Genomic DNA, 18,748 nt, shown 5'->3' on the forward strand with positions numbered 1-18,748 from the left:
GATTTAGTCAGGGAAGACAAGAAATGAGAACATCTGTTAGCATATACCATCACGTGACCAGTTTCAAAAAAGAAGATCAAGTTACCAGGGGGTTTCCATCTTTCTCATATAGTCAGCTCAGATTTTAAATTAAAAAACCTGGGCCACCCTGCCTTAACACCCTTGAAAAGAAGCAGCATGGCTTGCATCCCACCAGATCCTTCACAGTCCTATCTTAGGCACCCACATGATAAAAACAGACTAACTTCTGAAGTGTAGTGATGTTTAGATAAGATTCTTATCTAAACATTTAACCTCTCCCTTAAATAATGACAGAACCCATCCCTTCCCTTCTACACACAGCCCAAAATGTCTGTCTTATATGACAGGGAAATTAGTAAAAGAGCAGCTTAAGATCTTTTCATAAAAGCTTCAATTCTTCGGAATACCACAATAAATTCCAACAGGCAAATACAATCTACATCAGCTACAAATCCCTGCCTCCATGGCTCCGTTTTCACTCAACTCATCTGATAACTTTTTTGAATGTTCAATCTTCTCAATCTTTTTTAATTCTCAAAAGGGAAACAACCAGGATTCTCTTTATTTGAAGATAAGCACAGCCAGCATTTCTTGAACAGCTTTTCATGCTCTGTTTAAGAACACAAGCAGAGACAAGCAGTATCCACTTAAGAAAATTTGTAGTGCTTCAGGAAAATTCTATGATATGACCACTTGGCTTTTTTTTTTTTTTCTCCTTTCCTTCAAAACAACAAAAGCAAGGAATTTCTATCAGCAATGGCAACAGCTTAAAAATTAGGCAACCATAAATCTAAAATGCCAGTAAAAGTCAATGAAACCAACTGAAAAAAAATGTGCTTAACGAATAATACAAATATATCTGATCTTACTTTATAACCCTTAGCAACTTATTTTATATAAAGCTTTCTCAAACCATTCCTTTCAAACTCTACTTAATAAGTTAGAATATAAACACTCCCACAAGCCTCCTGGGAAGCAGTAGGGACCTAGACCAAACCCAGAAACAAGTTTCAGTTAAAGGACTGCAGGTGGAACACCTTCAGCTTACACAGAGGCTTAGTCTCCAACTGGTCCAACACAACTCCTAGGCTGGTCACAAGATGACACAAACCCAAGTCTAGATGGACACTCAGCAGCTCATTCTGCACTAGAATGAGGCGTTTGATAACAGATAAGAAAGGAAGACCCACACAGTGAATTTAACAACCTGATTGATACTAAACCACACTTCCTTAGCAACAGTTTTCGGTTACCTCTTCCTCACGCGGCCATGAGGAAAAGCCTAATTTATGTCAATTGTAAAGCTGAAAAATTTCAACTTGCAATGAAAAAACCTCTCCAAAGACTTCTTAAAGCAACTTCACATTACAAAAAAACACCAGCGTAATGCTCCCAAATCATCATTTAATAATCAACGCAATCAGGCTCGTGTTTCTCAGTTCTTCCACTAGAAAAACCCTACATGTGAAAGGCTGCAGAGAGAACAATACTGAACTGAGTCCCATCAGGAGCAGCAGAAGCTCCAGCAGCTTCAAAAAAAAGCACATAACAGAAGGAAATAATTCTAAAGATACTTAATAAACTGAAATAAAAACGAAGCACCTACTGTTGGTTAGAGATAATTTTTTTTGTATCTGGACAAGACTACCCATCTGCTGGGATTCTGGCAAGAAGTCACAGTATGACTCAAAACCCAACGCCTGCTAAAGAACAAGTGTGCTTCACGGCTGAGTACAGGTACTGCCACGCTGCCAGTCTTCCTTGGTGGCAGCTGAAATGCTTGTAAGAAAGTGTCTAAAGAAAAACACCCGTCATATTTACCACAGCATTTTGATAATAAAATGGAAGAACCTGTAATAAGACAACAGGCCAAGCTGTTTTCCAAACCACTATCAGACAGAGTGAAACTTTACTGATTATAAGCATTTTTCTAAACCTTTGCAGGTGCAGTTTATTCAACAGATTATTAGTAGAAATGAGCTGGCCACAGAGCAGGTTTTTCTGAGGGGGAGGGAAGAATTTTCTTCACTTCAGTAACTTTGAAAGTCTTCGCTAATGTTATAACCCTTATTTTTACTCAGCATATCTTTCGTTCATCTTCCCTCCGTGACTACAAAACTACTGACAAGCAACTGCTTAACACTGAAACACTCCGGGATGAAATATTTTATGCACAGCTTGCATGGATGAGTGTTCTCATAGTGCAAGCACGACATCAAAAGGTTTTTTCTTCTATTCTTGTACATCACAGCTGGTATTTGGCAACCCTGCGCATGTTTTGTTATCCTGATCAATGAAAAATCCAGTAAATTAAACCAAATACAAATGTCTTGGATCCACACTTCACTAACAATTCGCTGAGGCCACAAGACTCGGATTTTTTTTCTAACATTTCTCTTGATGTATCAAGGCAGCAGTATTATACTGCACCAGTGAGCACGTGAAAAAACTTACAGTAAAGACTTGAACCGTAGGAGGATCTTATATCCTCCACAGCCATCGGAAGAACAGAGAACCCAAAGCAATCAGAAATTAAGGGTGTTCTACATCTGCAGTGAAGCAGTGCCAAGAGTAAGAAGTGCCATTCTGAGTAGCAAGTGGCAACTGGACTGTCATCTGTTCAAAGAACTAGGTAATTAAAAGTCAGGTAGAAATATCTTTGTCGGCCACAGCTTCCTGAGCACTCTGTAGTCACTGAAGCAGCTTTTCTCGCCTCTTTTGCTCCATGAAAGGTATAGAAGACTGACTACACAATACATGGAGTACCCAGAGGCACACCATCTGGAAAAGTTTCCTTAACTGCAGAAGCAAATCCCCGTCAGCTGTCAAGCCACATCAGTCCAATCATTTTGACCACAACGAATTCTGACAGCACCCCTTATTAATTGCTCAACTGATTCAAAAGAACTTGAGGTACGCAAACAATGGAACATCCGTAGAGTAAGAAAGTTCCTTTGTTTTTCTCAATCGTTGAATTGCTTAAGGTACCACTCAGTAAGAATGACACACTTTCTACTGTAAAAACCAACATATCAGGGAAGAAGCAAGTCATAGGCATGCAGAGAAATTCTGACTGCATAAACAAGAGTTATACAACCAAGGTGAAGCCACAAGGAAAGACGTTTAGGAAAAACTATCTAAAAGGTTATGACCAGAATGAAGTGTATAAATTCCCTAGGGAAGGAACACCAGTGTTGGAAGAGGCAGCACTTTGCAGGTGTCCCTTCTGAGTCCGTTTTCCAAGGTGTTTTAAAAGCCATGTATCTCCATCTCCAGCCACCCAAGAGCTCTGGTGTTTCATGTGTCTTGAATCCTCTGTCTTCAGCCCCAGCATCTCACCTTCTGTCCATCTCTGCAACTACAATTTCAGACACCAGCTGTTATTCTTACTTCCTTTTCTTGTACCTCATCACGATTACTGTCTTTCATCAGCAACCAAGGATCTCTGTAACACTCCTCTTTTACTGCTTCAAAATAATAGTGACCGGGCAAAGAAGCATCTCAGTACACATCATTTTCTTCCTAATTGAGTGCACTGGAGTCTATCTTGACAGCATCTGAAGGAGAATCGGAAGAAAAGGGATTACATTATGAACTGAATGGTACAAGAGCTGCTTTTTGCACATGCAACCGTTCAATGCGAATACAGTTCTACTGCTAAAGGTTCATGTCTAATGAAACACAAGGCACACCCTCCTAAGAACTCGATGTAGGGAGAGATTTACTCTTACTACATAGTCTTGGGTTTGTTGCTTGATAAAAAAAGTAGAATCAAAATAACTCATTGGGAAAAAGCAAGCCATTTGCAATGATTCAACAACACCTATTTTTTAAGAAAGTGATTCCAAGGCTGTAGTGTTGAGCTCTGCATTACAAGCCAACTCACAGTTACAAAAGGGCAATGGCATTTTAATGATTCGGTCCACGTGCGGCAGCTTTCCCCAATAGCTGCGAACACTCCATCCTGGTATATATACTTCAACAATGTTAAATTAAATGCCACTGTCCTCATCAGAGATATTAATTCAACATAGGTCTTCCCAAACTATTAAGTGTCATTTCCAGCTATGCAGGAAATTATCCCAATCCTGTTTGTGCATCTACGTGGTTTCAAGGTGTTCAGAAAGCAGCTTGCTGTCACTACCTGAGAATGAGTGTCAGCATCTGGTCAGCTAACTGGGGGGGGGGGGGGGGGGCGAGAATGAAAGGTTCTCCGCTACTAACGACAGGATGTACGTGAGCTTCAGATAATCTGACTCCTACTGAGATAGCATGCTCTGGCAATTCAGCAGACAAAGCTACAAGGCACTAGTTTCCCTCCAGGACAGTTCTGCCCTTTGACCTCACTGGTGTACGTTGCCACATTCTGTACTTTACTAGTCCCACATGCTGGCCTCCAGGTACAGCTCAAGTCTCTGGGTAGCAGAGCAAGGGGTCAGCATCTCAAACCCAGTGGGGTCCAAAGCTGCAGTACCGCACCTGTGTTTTGAGCAATGACAGATGATTGTCAAAGCAAGTACACTGCAATGTTCACGGTTTTACCTGCCACCTATGACAGGTTCATTACTTTTAGCCCTTTAGCAGGGCTAAACACCCTAGTCCACGCTACCTGTATCTATACAAGCTAGTACAATACCCCATTTGGTTTCTTCATTAATGAAGAAGCCATTAAGATAACAATTTCATATTTTCATCTGTCATTTAGTTTTCCTATAACTCAAGTATTTGGCTGTTCAGTGAAGCAGGTGGCAATATGGACAGATTCTTCATTTCTACCTTTACTGGGACAGCAACAACAAGCAGCAGAAGACTATGCTTCTGGAGCACAGGGGGCAATAGCCTGAGAGAAGATAAGAAACAGGCGGTGATCTCATGAAGAGCTGAGGTTAAAAGAGTTAACACCTGCCAGACAGTTGCGAGTTTGAGCGTGCAGCCTTCCGAACTAACTCCACCTCGCTCCTGCCACCCCTCTACCCACAGTAAGAAATAGAGCACAGCACAACCGAACCAAGACAACTATACCTTGCAGGACCAGTCTGTCATCCTTCGTAGCTTGTCATCGTTGGCCTTCTCTGTTGACTTCAGACTCCAGAATTCCTTCTCCACCCCCCCCCCCCGAGGAATTTATCCAACCCCTTCAGCAAGCCTCTTTAATGCCGGGCGACTCCACGAATGGCTTGTCCATTGGGAAGAAATCTTGTGCTTCAGATGTAGCAAGTAATTCCAAAGTCTTAGCTCATACTTGCCTCGAATCCTCACTCTACATCCTCCAGTAATTAGCACTTAGCCTCATTCCAGATTTGACAAACCTCTGCTACACCATGAAATAAACCATCCTCCAAAGGAATGAGCTCTTGCTGGTCGAGACCTTGGGTAGCTCCAGTTTCGAAGCAGGCTTCAGTCAGATGGCTGTCCAAATGCTTACAAGCACCGCAAGAAGCAGCGAGTCATACCAGTTAGCGCCGAAGTATAGTTTCAAAGAAGTGACTGCCGATCAGGGATAAGACATTAACAGTACATGCTACGTACTGACCAGACAAGCAAGAAGACTTCCAAAAACTGGATGGAACAGCACAGTGTTGGAGACCTCAAGAAGCACGCCCAAAAAAGCAAGGCAATACATTGCAAGAGGAAATTAGGAAGAAATACTGAACCAGTACAACTGCAACACTTGAGACTTCCAACCCATACTGGAGGATGCAGTGGTTCAACTAGCCCTAGGAGCAAGTCTTTTACACAAAAGTTGCAGTTAATCACTGTAACTAGACAGACTCATAAAGCACTGCTGTGTACGACTACAAAGCGTCCAGTTCTGCAATCTGAAGCCAGTTCAAGCAACGGTGTCAGAAACCTCTTGCTTCTTAAGCCTTCTACTTTCTGGACCCTGGCTGCAGAAGTGGAAGGGGAGCCCTCGCCATTTTTTCTCTCTTCCAAATAAATTCTTTCCATGCCACAGGCACAAGCTTCACCATCCTGAGGGAGCAGGACTTGCGAGCCTGTCCTAATGAAGCCTTCTCAGCAAAAAGGCATTTAGACTAAGAGAAGCTTAACTAAAAGTCATTAAGCCCGAACACTAATTAACCAAAACTCTCTCAGCAGTTCCTCATAACGATCCCCCCCCCCCGCCCCCAGCCGTGTCACTCCTGGGCGCTAAGGGAGCCTAGCAGAAATCCGCAGCAGCCCTGCCTGCTTCCTTCTCGGCGAAGTGTGTGTGGGGGGGGGGGGGGGCGTCCCTGATCCGCTTTTCACCCACACGGCTCCGTCCGCCAGAGCATCGCCCCAGCGCGGCTCCCCCCGCCGCCGAGGAGCACCGGGCCGCGCGCGGGGACGCCGCCCCTCCCCCTCACCACCACCACCGGCCGGGACAGGCGCCCGCCCGGCAGGGCGGCGGCGGCGACCGACCCCCGCCGAGCCCCAGCGCCCGCTTCCCCCGGCTCGGCCGAAGCGCCGGCCGCGGCCCACCCCGCGCCGACGTCGGGCCCCGGGCCGAGCGCCCCGCTCCCGCGGCCCTGCCCGCCGCGGGCGGGCGGGGGGGGGGACGACCCCGCTCCCCCTCACCTTCTTGAGGGCGGGCACCAGCAGCCCCCGCCACTTGGGCGCGTTCTCCTCGCTGAAGAACTCGTAGAGCAGCGGCTGCGCCTGCATGGTGGGGCCGCCGCCGGGCCCGGCCCGCTCGGGGGAGGCGGGCGGGCCGGGGCGGGGCGGGCCGGGCCGGGCCGGGGCGGGCGCCGCGAGGAGGGCTGGGCGCCCCTCAGCAGGAGGCCCGGCGGCCCCCCGCCGCCGCCGCCGGCGGCAGGCCCGCAGCGGCGGGGGCAGGCGGCGGCGGCTGCCGCATTCCCCGCCCCCGGCTCTCGGTGGTCGCCCCGGGGCGGGCGGGGGGGGGGGGGGGGGCGGCAGGCGCGGGGTCACGCGGCGGGCCGCGAGGGGCGGGGTCGGGCGCCCGGAGCGCGAGCGCCGCCGCCGCCTCCCCTCTCGCCAGGCTCCAGCCCTCGCCCGCAACGGCTGAGCGGCCGCGGCGCAGGCGCGGTTGCGGCGGAGCCCCGCGCCTGCGCGCCGGCGACGCGTGGTCCGGGCCTTCCTCCGGCGGAAGTGGCTTCAGGAGGAGGCGGCGGCGGCGGGTCCCGCGCGCCCCCTGCCGGCGGGCGGCGCCGCGCAGCGCCGCCGGGGGCGGGTCCCAGGCCCTGCCCCCGGCAGCCGCCGGGCGAGGCCGGGAGAGCGGGGCCCAGCCGGGGCAGGGCCCGAGAAGGGTTCGGGACGCTGGGGGGGAGCCACGGGGATCTCCCCCGGAGGTCTGGGGAGGACAGAGGGCTGCGGGGCCGTGGCGGACCTCGGCGGAGCTGCGCTCGGGCGGGCGAGCCCCCCTCTCCTGGCTAGCGCCTCTGCGGGCGTGCCGACCGCGATGCCCCCCGAGGCTTCGCTCCCCGTGGGCCACCGCTGATCTCGCCGCCAGCTTCTCACCAGCCTCCCTTCCCGGGGCGACCCGGAGCAGAAGGAGACGGCATCGGCCTGTGACAACCGCCTGCTCGGAGCTGGAGGCGGCCGGCAGGGTGGAGGCGTCGCTCTTCCCTGGAGAGCGGTGTCAGTCCCTGCTTGAAAGATGGCGTCCTCTCCCATGGGGACCGAGGTGGGAGAGGAGTAAACGCCCCGTTCAAGCAGCACAAGAACACCCTCCAAGGGTGAAAAGTAAGCCTGGTTCTTGGAAAAAGGGCCAGAAAAAGGAAAGCCAGCATGCACGGAAAGCCCAGAGGTTTACACAGGACAAAGTCCACGGTGGTCTGCGGGGCCTGGCAGGGCAGCGGGAGGAGGATGCTGCTGGAGATGAAAAGCAAATCGTTGTGCTCTGCTTGGCAAGGCAAGGGGCCAGGGAGAGCCCGAGGACCAGAAGAGGAAATAGTGAGCTGCTCTTGGGGAGCACAGGGAGGGAGGTAGAAGTATGAAAGCCTCTGCTGGTCACTGGAAGGGAGGTTTAGGACCGGCTTCCTGGCTGGGAGGAGAGCAAAGCGACCACACAGATTGCTTGGACAGAGACTGCCGAGTCTCCCTTCGTCTCAAGGGCTGGTCATGCAGACACACATCAGGAATGGTATGCGTGTTGGGAGGCTCACTTAATTAGTGTTTGCGAAGCGCTCTGAGGACGGGCGATGTTCTTGAGAGGCTGAGCAGTACTTTGGCAGGTAACAGATGGAGCCTCTCAGAAAGAGCTCTCTCTTCACCCTGCAGCTCGTGCTCAGCCGTTTTTCCTCCAGACGGATACTGCTGTCTGAAGGAGTCAGACTTCTGCTTTGAGCTCGCTGGAACAAGGATGAAAGGCAGGAATATTCACGTCTCAGAGCTATTTGCGTGGTCTAGCAGCCTGCCTGTGCATTCAGGGGACACCAACACAGCATCTCATAGACTGTGGAGCTGTTGCACTCGCTGCCTTATAATGGAAAATCAGTCTGTTGAAGTTTCAGTCTTCAGCTGCTCCCAAGTCCATGCAACACTGGGTGCACCAGCTGCACCAGTGCTCTGCTCTCCAGCCCCCTCCCTTTGGGGACAAAGATGCCAGGACTCCTAAATACCAGTGAATGGTCTACAGCATCTCTTTCCTTCAAACAAGACAGCGTTGGGTAACTTGAGGCTGCAGGCACTGTGTTCGGTCAGTTCAAACATTCAGTAAGGCCGCCGGACAGTCCAGGCCTGAGCACTTCCTCCACCCGTAGCTGCTAGCACCAGCTGATAGCCTTCCTCTCCTGGCATTCAGTGCTTTTTCAGTGCCCCTGCCTGGGGGCATCCCAGGTTTATTGGTGGTGACAGGGCAGTCTGGGTTCCTCACTGGCTGTCGTGGTTTAACCCCAGCCAGCAACTAAGCACCACGCAGCCGCTCACTCACTCCCCCCCATCCAGTGGGATGGGGGAGGAAATCGGGAAAAGAAGTAAAACTCGTGGGTTGAGATAAGAACGGTTTAATAGAACGGAAAAGAAGAAACTAATAATGAATAATGATAACACTAATAAAATGACAACAGTAGTAATAAAGGGATTGAAATGTACAAATGACGCGCAGGGCAATTGCTCACCACCCGCCGACCGACACCCAGCCAGTACCCGAGCGGCGATTCCCTGTCCCCCCCTTCCCAGTTCCTAAACTAGATGGGACGTCACATGGTATGGAATACACCGTTGGCCAGTTTCGGTCAGGTGCCCTGGCTGGGCATGAGAAGCTGAAAAATCCTTGACTATAGTCTAAACACTACTGAGCAACAACTGAAAACATCAGTGTTATCAACATTCTTCACATACTGAACTCAAAACATAGCACTGTACCAGCTACTAGGAAGACAGTTAACTCTATCCCAGCTGAAACCAGGACACTGGCCTTCACCTGATCACGTTCATTCATTTTGTGTGCTGCATGGGAGGGTGCAGTTTTGCTTGGAAAGCAACTGAGCAAGACTTAACTATCTCCGGGGCTGTCTGAGGAGCTGTTGCTTCACTGTTCATGGCAAATAAAGCATGGTGGGGTTGGGAAAAGTCCCATGGGTCTGCTGAAGGGCAGAGCACAACTGAGAGCAATAGGATGCTGTTTGCCCAGCACTGGCATTGCGCCCCATCCGTGGTGGAAAGCACAGGCAGGCCAAGTGCGGTCAGGCACAGGCGCTGGTGGTTATCGCGTACAGATACGCACATCTCCACACCGAGGGTGTCTAAGGACCCGGAGGAAGGACTGCAGCCACATGGGTGCTCTTGCAGTGCAGGCTGTTGCAGGGAAGAGCACAAAGTTGAAAGCTGGGGGGCTGCTTTTGTAGGGGCGTAGTGATAGAGGAGTTGAATCACGAGGGGACGGGAAGCTCAGTGGCACGGGGAGGTGCAGGGAGCCAGGCGGTGGGGCGACCTGCCCTTCTATCAAGAAGTGAAGATGAGACTCACTGCTGTTGCTGTCAGGAGCAGAAACCAAATGCCACAACCAGCACAGCGGCGCCTTCACAGGGGCGTACAACATCTGTGGGTGGCATGGGGACACTCGGGATCCTCCAGTGCTGCTGGAGGAGGGAGAGGAGAACAAGGTGGAGGGTCGTGGCAGCCCTTCACCATACTGTCCCGAGGGCCGGCTGAGCAACAGGGGCTTACAAAGAGCGACAGCACCCCTTTGACCCCAGCAGCTGCTGTGGGGAATGCGAGGCACCGCCACCAGGAGGGACTGCCAGGAGCTGATGGTGTACTCCTGTATTCAGCCTGGAAGACACTGCTAGGAGTAGCTGGCTGTCAGAGCAACACAAGGGGGACCTGAATTTGAATGTGTTGGATTTAAAGTAGCTGTAAAGGGAAAATCTGCACCCAAGGAGGGAAGATGACCTCTAGCAACAGTAATGCAGCTGTGTTGCAGAGGATGCTGCTGAGCAGACAGCGAACCCAGCATTGCCATCCACAGCGAGGACTTGAGAGCCCACCAGTGTCCATGTCCCCCTCCCCAGACACATTGTCCCAGCTCCTTCTGCACCCCTCAAGAGATGACACAGGCCTGAAACATGACTCCCTATGACCTGTATTTTAGATCAGCCTGGAGTGTTTCCTTGAAGGGAAGCAAGAGGTTTTGGCACATTCCCTGGTTTTACCAGCTTTTTTCCCCACCTTTTCACGTAGATTCCTTCAAACACCAGCAACGCTATTGCTAAAGCTGAACCCTGTGGAGTGTAAGAAACACCCCCTGCCTGGGGGACGCATCCATCTCCATCACTGCTTGCAGCATTGCTGGGTTCCCCCCAGCCCCATTGCAAGGTCCCAGTAGCAAAGCTACAAGGAACAGGCAGTAAGCAACATGTGCTTCGCCTTGCATGGCTCTTAATTTCAGTTTTAAGGGCAGTGGGATGCAGAACTGGAATCTGAACCCCCTACTTTCTCGGGTGACCAGATCCTGTTTCTGACAGGGGTAGGCAGCACCCCGTGAAGAGATGTGCAACAACAGGATAAAAGCAGTGTTCGTGCCCCTGTCCTCCCAGCTTCCAGAAGCACTTCTGCAACAGACTGAAACAACCCCACTTCTTTGTTCTCTTTAAGAAAGCTCAGTTTGGACTGAGACCCAAGCTCAGCCCCTGCACTGATCAAACTTTGCTGCCAGGTTGGCAAATGCCCCGTCACACAGCCACATCGCAACACGCTTCTGCCTGTTAGCGGCTAGGACTGCTAGCTACAAGCCAGCGATAGACAGCAGGCAGAGTGCATGGGGCTGGGAGGAGAGGGAAAAAGGGAAGCCGCATAGGTTGGTAGAGAAGCCATGTCAACTAGCTGTAGGCAGAAGCCTTGCTCTAACCTCATCGTGCCTTCAATTTGGTTTCCTGGCTCTAGCTGTGTTCCTGTCAGTCAGCCACATGCTGATCCCAATCTTGCAGCAGGATGGGGGTAGTGGAAGCTCCCGCCGAGCACGGCTCAAGGAAACTTTCAGTTCACGGCAACTGCAGATCTTGCAAAGGAGACATTTTCTCTTCTGGACATCCAGGCGCCTAGGCTCAGCTGAGGGCAGCTGCCAGACAAGGAGCCAGGCAGCTGGGGATGGGGGAGAGACAGTTCTGTGGCACAGACACCAAGTTCTGCAACAGGACAATTCGTCAAAAAGCAGGAATGCTTTGCTCCTTCCTTGTCTTTCAGGCTGGAGAGCAGCATATGGAAAGCAAAGCTGTCCTGGCTATACCAATAGATTTGAGACAAGCCTGCCCTAGCACAACGCTCCCCTTCTTCCCACATGCCATTACTCTATCCTCTTTATTTTTTAGCTCTTCCAGCTGCATCCCAGCATGCATCCTCATACCAAAAATGCTCAACCAGAGTAAAACCCAGTATCCCTTAGCTCCTGTTGCCTGCAATTCAGCAACAGCCCAACAGCCCCGAACAGCAAGACACTTGGCCACGGCTGCTGCAGAAAGCCCACAGGAGGAAACATGTTTATAGCACATCAGCTATACTGTACTGGATTAAAACTTAGCTACTTTCTGCACATCAAAGTGAGGAATAGTCCATGGGAGGCAGGATGGAAATGCCCCTTGGGTGGCAGCACAAGCATGCTGTGAAACACACACACAAGTTCTCGCCTTTTCTGAGAACTCAGCTTCTCAGCTGTGGGGCTTGCATTACCACTGCTCCCACAGGGCAGATCTGAGGTTCAGTGCAAGGGAACAGACAAGATGAGGCCAGCAGAGGCAGCAAGCTCAAGTCTCATAAGCAGACAAAAAAGCCCTGCTGAAAAAAAGCAGGTGATGGAGGAAAGAAATCAAACAAGCTGGAATTTGGAAAGACTTCTCTCAAATACATATAGCCATTGCCTACAGCCAAAAGGGTAGTAATGTCTACCCTTAAGTGCTAGTCTAAACTGACTTGAGCTCCAGCAGTCTGACCATTCATACATTGAGAAATGCCCAGCTTCTTCTGTGTTTGGCACAAACATTTAATAGCAGAATTCAAAACTCAATATGTTCCATTTTAGTCTTATGTGGAAAATTAGTGCAGGTGATAATCTTAATTGTACAACAACATGTTAAAAAAGTTTATTTTACATTATATACAGTAGGGAACATATTTCAAAGCATTACCCATCACAACAATAACGCAGGCCATAAATCACTTTAAATTTAGTTTGGTTTTAGTGTATATTATCACAATAAAATATAAAGAACATATACCAAAAAAAAGGAGTCAAATGTGTGCATTTTGCTAAAACTTGGCATTTACATACTCCATTGGAAAATAGCAATCAAAAATACTTCTGATCAAAACTAAGTTCCTGTGATGCATAGTAACCATTGTATTGTTTGAATGAGGTAGTAACTAAATTATTTTGGCCATGTGTTAACATCCTAAATCAAGAAAAGTGTGAAAATGGTTGTAAGGCCAAAAAAAAGTCAAAATGGCAACATCTTTGAGCCATTTCCACAATGCGGAATGTCACTCCTTTTCACTGTGATATGAAACCATTTAGTAAGACCAACAGTAATACCAATTTTTAATCACTGTATACACTAATAATTCAAACACCTATTGCAGTGTTGCAGCCAGGTACCACTAGTCTGGGACTGACATCCAACCAGAAAGTATTGTTTTCAAGCATAGAGAAGTAATCGTAAGGAGAGTTTTAATTAAATATAAAAATACAGGTGTTTAGCTGGTTTGTTTCACAAAGAAAACTACCCAAGTAAACTAAAAAAAGAAACTTTGAAGCCCAAGTCATATCCACAAAGTCACAGCTTACCTTTGTGACTAAATACATCACATCTCAATACGTTGTGCAAACATGAACACCAGTGTGTTGCATCAAAATTAAAACAAGATTGTAATCTGATTACAGCCTTGGTTACGATTTCTAAAAGTTAAGATTTACTTGTATTAGTAAATTACATATAATAAAATACAATAGTGTTGTTAAATGTACTATATTTGTTGCTAGCATCCCACTTTATAATAAACACAAGAAGTCCTTAAAATAGTACCCCGATTTCATTTTTGCATCCTCAGTGACTTTTACATCTGTACAGGTAAGACACTTGTACTTAACAGGAGGACCGCTATCTACAGAAGGTCAGTGTAGGTCTTCAGCAAGAAGTTTCACTGAAAAATACTGCATATGTACAAAGATTACATAACAGTAAATTAAGCACTTCTGTGGTATCATAATGCTTATGTGTCCATACCACAAACAATTCTCATCTTCCTCTTATGCCACAATAAATTATAAAGTAACTGAAGTGGGGTTACTGCAGCTTTTGTGCAATTTCAGCCAGCCATGAATGCTGCTGCAGTAGGAGTGTTCTCTTGTCACGGTCAGCTGCCTGCCATGCGCTGTTCTCAGTAACTGTTCTCATGCCCTGCCAGGATATACAAATTGCTGTTGGCTGTTGGGTTATCCGTCGGCCTACTCTCCAGGACCACGACCCTAAAATGAAAATAAAAAAGCCACAACATCAGGTAAGCCTTCATTTAAAAACACCCCTGGATATTACTGCAAATATTGTTTCCCAGGATCTGACCAGTGGTCATTTCTCTTTCCCTGGACGCCTCTAGTCCAAAAGCTGCTCAAAGCAAGGCCAACCTCAAAGCTGGCTCAGTGTCTTGTCCAGGCAAGGTCTCCAAGGATCTCCCACAGCCTCTCTGGCCTCCTACCGCAGTGTTCAACCACCCTCACCATGATGTTTTCCCCTCTTTTATCCAGCTGGAATTTCCCTTGCTGCAATGTATGCCTGTTGCCTCTCATCCTTTCAGTGGGGGCTTCTGAAAAGGGTCCATCACTCAGCTACTGCCTGGGCTTCTGCTTTCCTGGAGCTTTGCAAAACTAACCCGTTAATCAGGTTCCAGTTCTGGAAGTCATTAGTCTGCCCTTTGCCATTGGACATGACAGATAACAAAACTGACTCTTCTGTGGGCATTTCTAGCCCTTCCCTGAGCCCATGTAACCTAAATCCAGAGAAACTTCCTCCAGCTCTGAAAGTCCCAGAGACAAAGACCTGCAGGCTGAGAGAGTCCTCGAGGAAAGGACTGCTACGTGCAGAATCTATCTTCCTCTTTTCTTGCCACCCACTTTTGGCCAGCATTGGAGACAGGAGACTGGGTTCGCTGGACCTACACTACAACTGCAAAGACCATAAGGCATGTCCTACATCAGACCTTTCGCTTCAAAGGAGAGAAATTAGCAGTCACAATACTGTTTCACAAACTATTTGAGATTTTTTAAATCAGGCAAGAACTGCTAGAACCGCTAAATGGACCAGGATGTTCATGATTTAATTCTCCTCCACAAACACCCTGAAGTGAAGAGATTGTGGGAAATTCAAATCCATCTATTGTGCCTTCACCCAAGGAGAGGCTGCTTGCTTCAAAACAATCGCTCAGAAAACCTACCCTCTGCTCAATGTGCTCCACAAAGGGAATGACACCTCATGCCATGAAGCATTCCCCGCTCACCAGGAGAAAGCAACATGCAAGCTCTTATCAGACTGATGTCAGTTTTTTGGCTTCTCAGAACCCCAGTTCCTATGAACTGCCTAGGAAGTGAAATGTGTTACTGGAAAAAGGTTTCACAGCTCAAGCACAAATTATGACAGTGCTGCAAGCAAAGTGGTATCTGAAGAAATTGGAATTAATGTTTATTGCAGTGCAAAGTCTTTAAACACTGTTTCAGACTTGAGAGACTATTAGTGCAAGCCAGAAATAGATGAAACTGTATTTGGGGAAGAGTACATTATTTTTCCAAGGCAATCATTTGCAATGTCATGCTCCATTGTGAAGTCGGACTCATTTTTAAATTGAGCTGTGCTGTCTCTCAACAACTAAGAGAAATGACATCACAAAGCTGAGCTCCACGCACACCTCACTGGAACAGAGAGAGTAGAACCCTCAGGTCATACAGGAGTATTACTTTCAACTACCCGTTATGAAAAAGCTATCAGGTATTGCATGTAAGGCAGAATCTGCAACCCCCAGCCAACAAAGATCACTGGTAGCCAGCCAACAAAGCCACAGCACCATTCACTGCTGTTGATGTTTTGAGTAATTGCAGGGCTGTGCATCAAGCTTGGAGAAGCAGAATATGGGGAAAGCCTTTGGTTGATGTGAAGCTCTTTCGGTAGTTCTAAGATGCCACAGGAGAGCAAGTTTACCACAAGTGGTATAAGACAGAAGCAATTCTCAAAAGAAAAAGAAAAAAGAAAGCCTATCTTGGCACCTCATATGAATAAATTACTGGTGAAACCGTCACATCAGCATGCACTCCCCAGAAGACAAAACATCTGCTGTTTTCATGGCTGTTACAGAAGTACAAAGTTTGACAGCAGGGCAGAGAAAGTTGAGGAAGTCAGTGACACTCCTAAATGGCAGTTACTGACTTGGCAAGCTGATGTCTGGTGGGTCAGACAGACATAGTGCTACTGTCCTGCAAAGCGGATGCCAAAGAACAGCTATGCTGGGAATTATCAAGAGCTCTTACAAGACCTGAGCTGTCATGCTGGGAGGACAACTGGTGGAGTTCCTTTCTGGGGGTAAAAGTGAGATATTTAAATTATTAAGTGTTTTTTTTGCATTTGTCTGAAGAAGTAGATCTTGATGAGCTACTCCAGCAGAGCATCTGAAAGTAAAGATTTCACCAAGTTAAACAAAAGAATAACAGCACAAAAAGAATGACGCTCCTGGAGATTGTAACTGCAGCCAAATAGGAGCTTGCTAGCATGGGTGATTACTTCTGGAAGCCCACAAACACTTTTAGAAGTTTTTTGGGGGTTTTTGTTTGGTTTTTTTTTTTTTAAGAAAGAGAAATAAACTTGAAGGGCTGAACGGTAGACATGTACACAAACGAATAAGATGGCTAAAAAAGGACTTGCAAGAAACAAGCAAAAAGAACTTTTACAAGGTAGGAGGATCACGCATTATTCTTCTATTTTAGCATGCCATGTTCACTTCTCTTCATACCTGTCAGATCCCAGAAGCCTGAATATCCTCGTATTATCAGAAATTTCTTGTGTGATCTAGAAAACAAAAATAAGACAAGTGTTTACATGTTAAGTGCATAAGTGTTTTTTATTAAAATCAACCTAGAGAAAATAATTGACTATGACTGATGTTACCAATTTACTGCTGACTGAAATCCACTAGAGAATTTAATCCAACTGCCATTTTTAAATGAGATCTAGAAGTTTTCTGTGATTCCTACACATTATGTGAATTCCTCTAGTAGCAACTGCAAGCACAACAGCAAGTCTCAGCGTTGCACAGCATCTGAGCTACCAGTGCAATTCCCTTTACAGCCATGACTGAAATAGGTAGCTGTAGGTTGCAATTTGTCTCACTCAAGTAGATATCCAAAATGGGTCAGGTAAATCACACATAAAATGCATTTTGTTGACATTCTGAATCATAGTAATGATGCAATAAATTCATATTCTGAAAACCTTAACAGGGAAACAATCTAATTTGTGGTACTTATGCCCATTGTCAAAATATTACGTCTTCTTTTCACATTTCAGACTAGTGCAATAGAGCTTTGTTTACTGTGGGTGAATTATACTTGTGTGACACATCTTTATGATCACGCGAATACCAAAGCACTAAAGAAAACATCATGTTAATCAAGTCAACCAAAGCCCACTGCATACTCCAAAGGATATCAAGTCACACTGTGAACAGGTAGCAGTGTTTACAAAGCTCCTTTTCTATACAGCCACATTTCACATTCTTGGGGAAAGAAGAGATTCTTCTCTCCTTCCCAGATCTCTGTAGCATTAGCTGACTTAGTGAATTCACTTTTGGCACAGAGAACTTGCAAGAGAATTTTAATTCACAATAACGAAGTTCCCCACTTGGTTAAGAAAATTACTTCCTGCTTGTTGTGGGGCTCAGTCTGCACAATCTCGGCCCAAATTTTGAGTGTCGTCTCAGAATTCATACAGTTCCCTGTTTCATTCTTCCCACTTAATCAAACCACTGTAGAAAGTCACGGTGGTGGAAGGAAACAACTTTGCAAGCAGCTCAAACTATCCCCCATTAAACCAACTGATAGCAGATTACGGAATCTGAACTAATCATGTCTTCAAAGACAAACACGCTGCGAAGTTAGGCTCGTCAGGTTTTTGTCCTGTGTAACCACTTCCTACACACTATATAGTATAAAATTCCCCCAAAGTAATGAATATGGTCAAGATCTGGGCCTGGTAATACAGGCTTTTCACACTACAGATGAAAATAAGTTTATTTTTTTCTTAATAGCTGTGGCTAGTAGGACAGCCAAGAGAGATAAGGAATTTTAAAAGGCCTGAGAGCTTACCCTAGACATGTTCTACAGAGGAAGAATTTTGGGTGGCTTGCTTTCTGACAACAGCTCAGTTCTGCCTTCTGTTCGTCATTTAGGTGCTGGCTTTTGCTTGACAATAGCAAAGCAAGAAGACACTGTTCCTTATGCTTTACATAAACAATACAAAGCATCCATCCACTTGCACTGCAGCACTCTGGGACATGCCCTCTAACAACTGGATCAGAGCTACTGAGTGCCAATGGGTGGAGTAATCCACTGAGCCTTGCAGAATGCTGGAGTCTGGAGTTGGAGAAGTGCCTAGCGGCATCATCTCCTTCTTGTAGTCTGTGCTAACAACGGGGTGCCGCAGTTCACCATTATGAGTTCCTGGGAGAAGGACAATCATGCCTGGGGATCAAATATGCACAAATGCCACAAGAACCATTTGCAGACTTGGAAATAAGAAGTAGTCTGACTCCAGTTTTTGGTCCAACTTCCCACAAAGAGCAGGCTCACTCTCAGCACAGATTAGATCAACTGTGGCTTTGTGCAAATAAACGTACTTGTGTAACAATGTGGAATGTCTAAGCTTGGCACGGTGTGACTGTACATGTACCTTAAAATACAACTAGTCATAATGAGCTCAATTTCTCAGACAACACGACACTGACAAAACAAGTGGTGAAGTTTGTAAACTTTCTTTAATAACCAAATTGACACACTCATTAAAATCCTACAAACCACAGCATTTCCACTAACACATAGATAGACAAGATTTGCAGCAAGAAATTAAAAGAAAAAAAAAGTTGAGAAGATACTTGTAGTGGTTGAACTATGTCTAAAAACTCACATCAAACTGGCTGAAAAAGGGGACTACACAGAAATTTTAGAAAAAAGTCTTTAGGTCAATCTGACGTTTTTCTCCTGAGAATGGAAAATATTTCCTGTGAAAGCTGAGCACTAAAACCTTCAAAGTATTTGTAA

The 18,748-nt window shown here is 47.1% G+C and overlaps 2 protein-coding genes across 10 annotated transcripts in view; both read right to left on the reverse strand.

Moving 5' to 3' along the window:
- The window catches only part of SOS1 (SOS Ras/Rac guanine nucleotide exchange factor 1), a 53,598-nt gene extending 46,608 nt beyond the window's left edge, over nt 1-6,990 (reverse strand). The window contains exons 1-2 of one of the 3 annotated variants that reach the window (XM_069805256.1): nt 5,044-5,590; nt 3,427-3,578 (exon numbers count right to left, since the gene is read on the reverse strand). In XM_069805256.1, the coding sequence (XP_069661357.1) occupies nt 3,427-3,450 (24 nt within the window). In that variant the 5' untranslated portion in view covers nt 3,451-3,578; nt 5,044-5,590. Of the gene's footprint in view, nt 1-3,360; nt 3,579-5,043; nt 5,591-6,579 lie in introns of those variants that run through there. The other 2 variants (XM_069805257.1, XM_069805255.1) reach the window with 2 other exon arrangements.
- Nucleotides 6,991-12,514: 5,524 nt separating this feature from the next.
- The window catches only part of MAP4K3 (mitogen-activated protein kinase kinase kinase kinase 3), an 86,259-nt gene continuing 80,025 nt past the window's right edge, over nt 12,515-18,748 (reverse strand). For all 7 annotated transcript variants that reach the window (XM_069805276.1, XM_069805275.1, XM_069805274.1 and 4 more), the window contains 2 exons: nt 16,447-16,502; nt 12,515-13,921 (listed from right to left, as the gene is read on the reverse strand). In XM_069805276.1, the coding sequence (XP_069661377.1) occupies nt 13,834-13,921; nt 16,447-16,502 (144 nt within the window). In that variant the 3' untranslated portion in view covers nt 12,515-13,833. The remainder of the gene's footprint in view (nt 13,922-16,446; nt 16,503-18,748) is intronic.

This window comes from Haliaeetus albicilla, chromosome 17, assembly GCF_947461875.1.
Source record: "Haliaeetus albicilla chromosome 17, bHalAlb1.1, whole genome shotgun sequence".
Lineage (NCBI taxonomy): Eukaryota > Metazoa > Chordata > Aves > Accipitriformes > Accipitridae > Haliaeetus > Haliaeetus albicilla.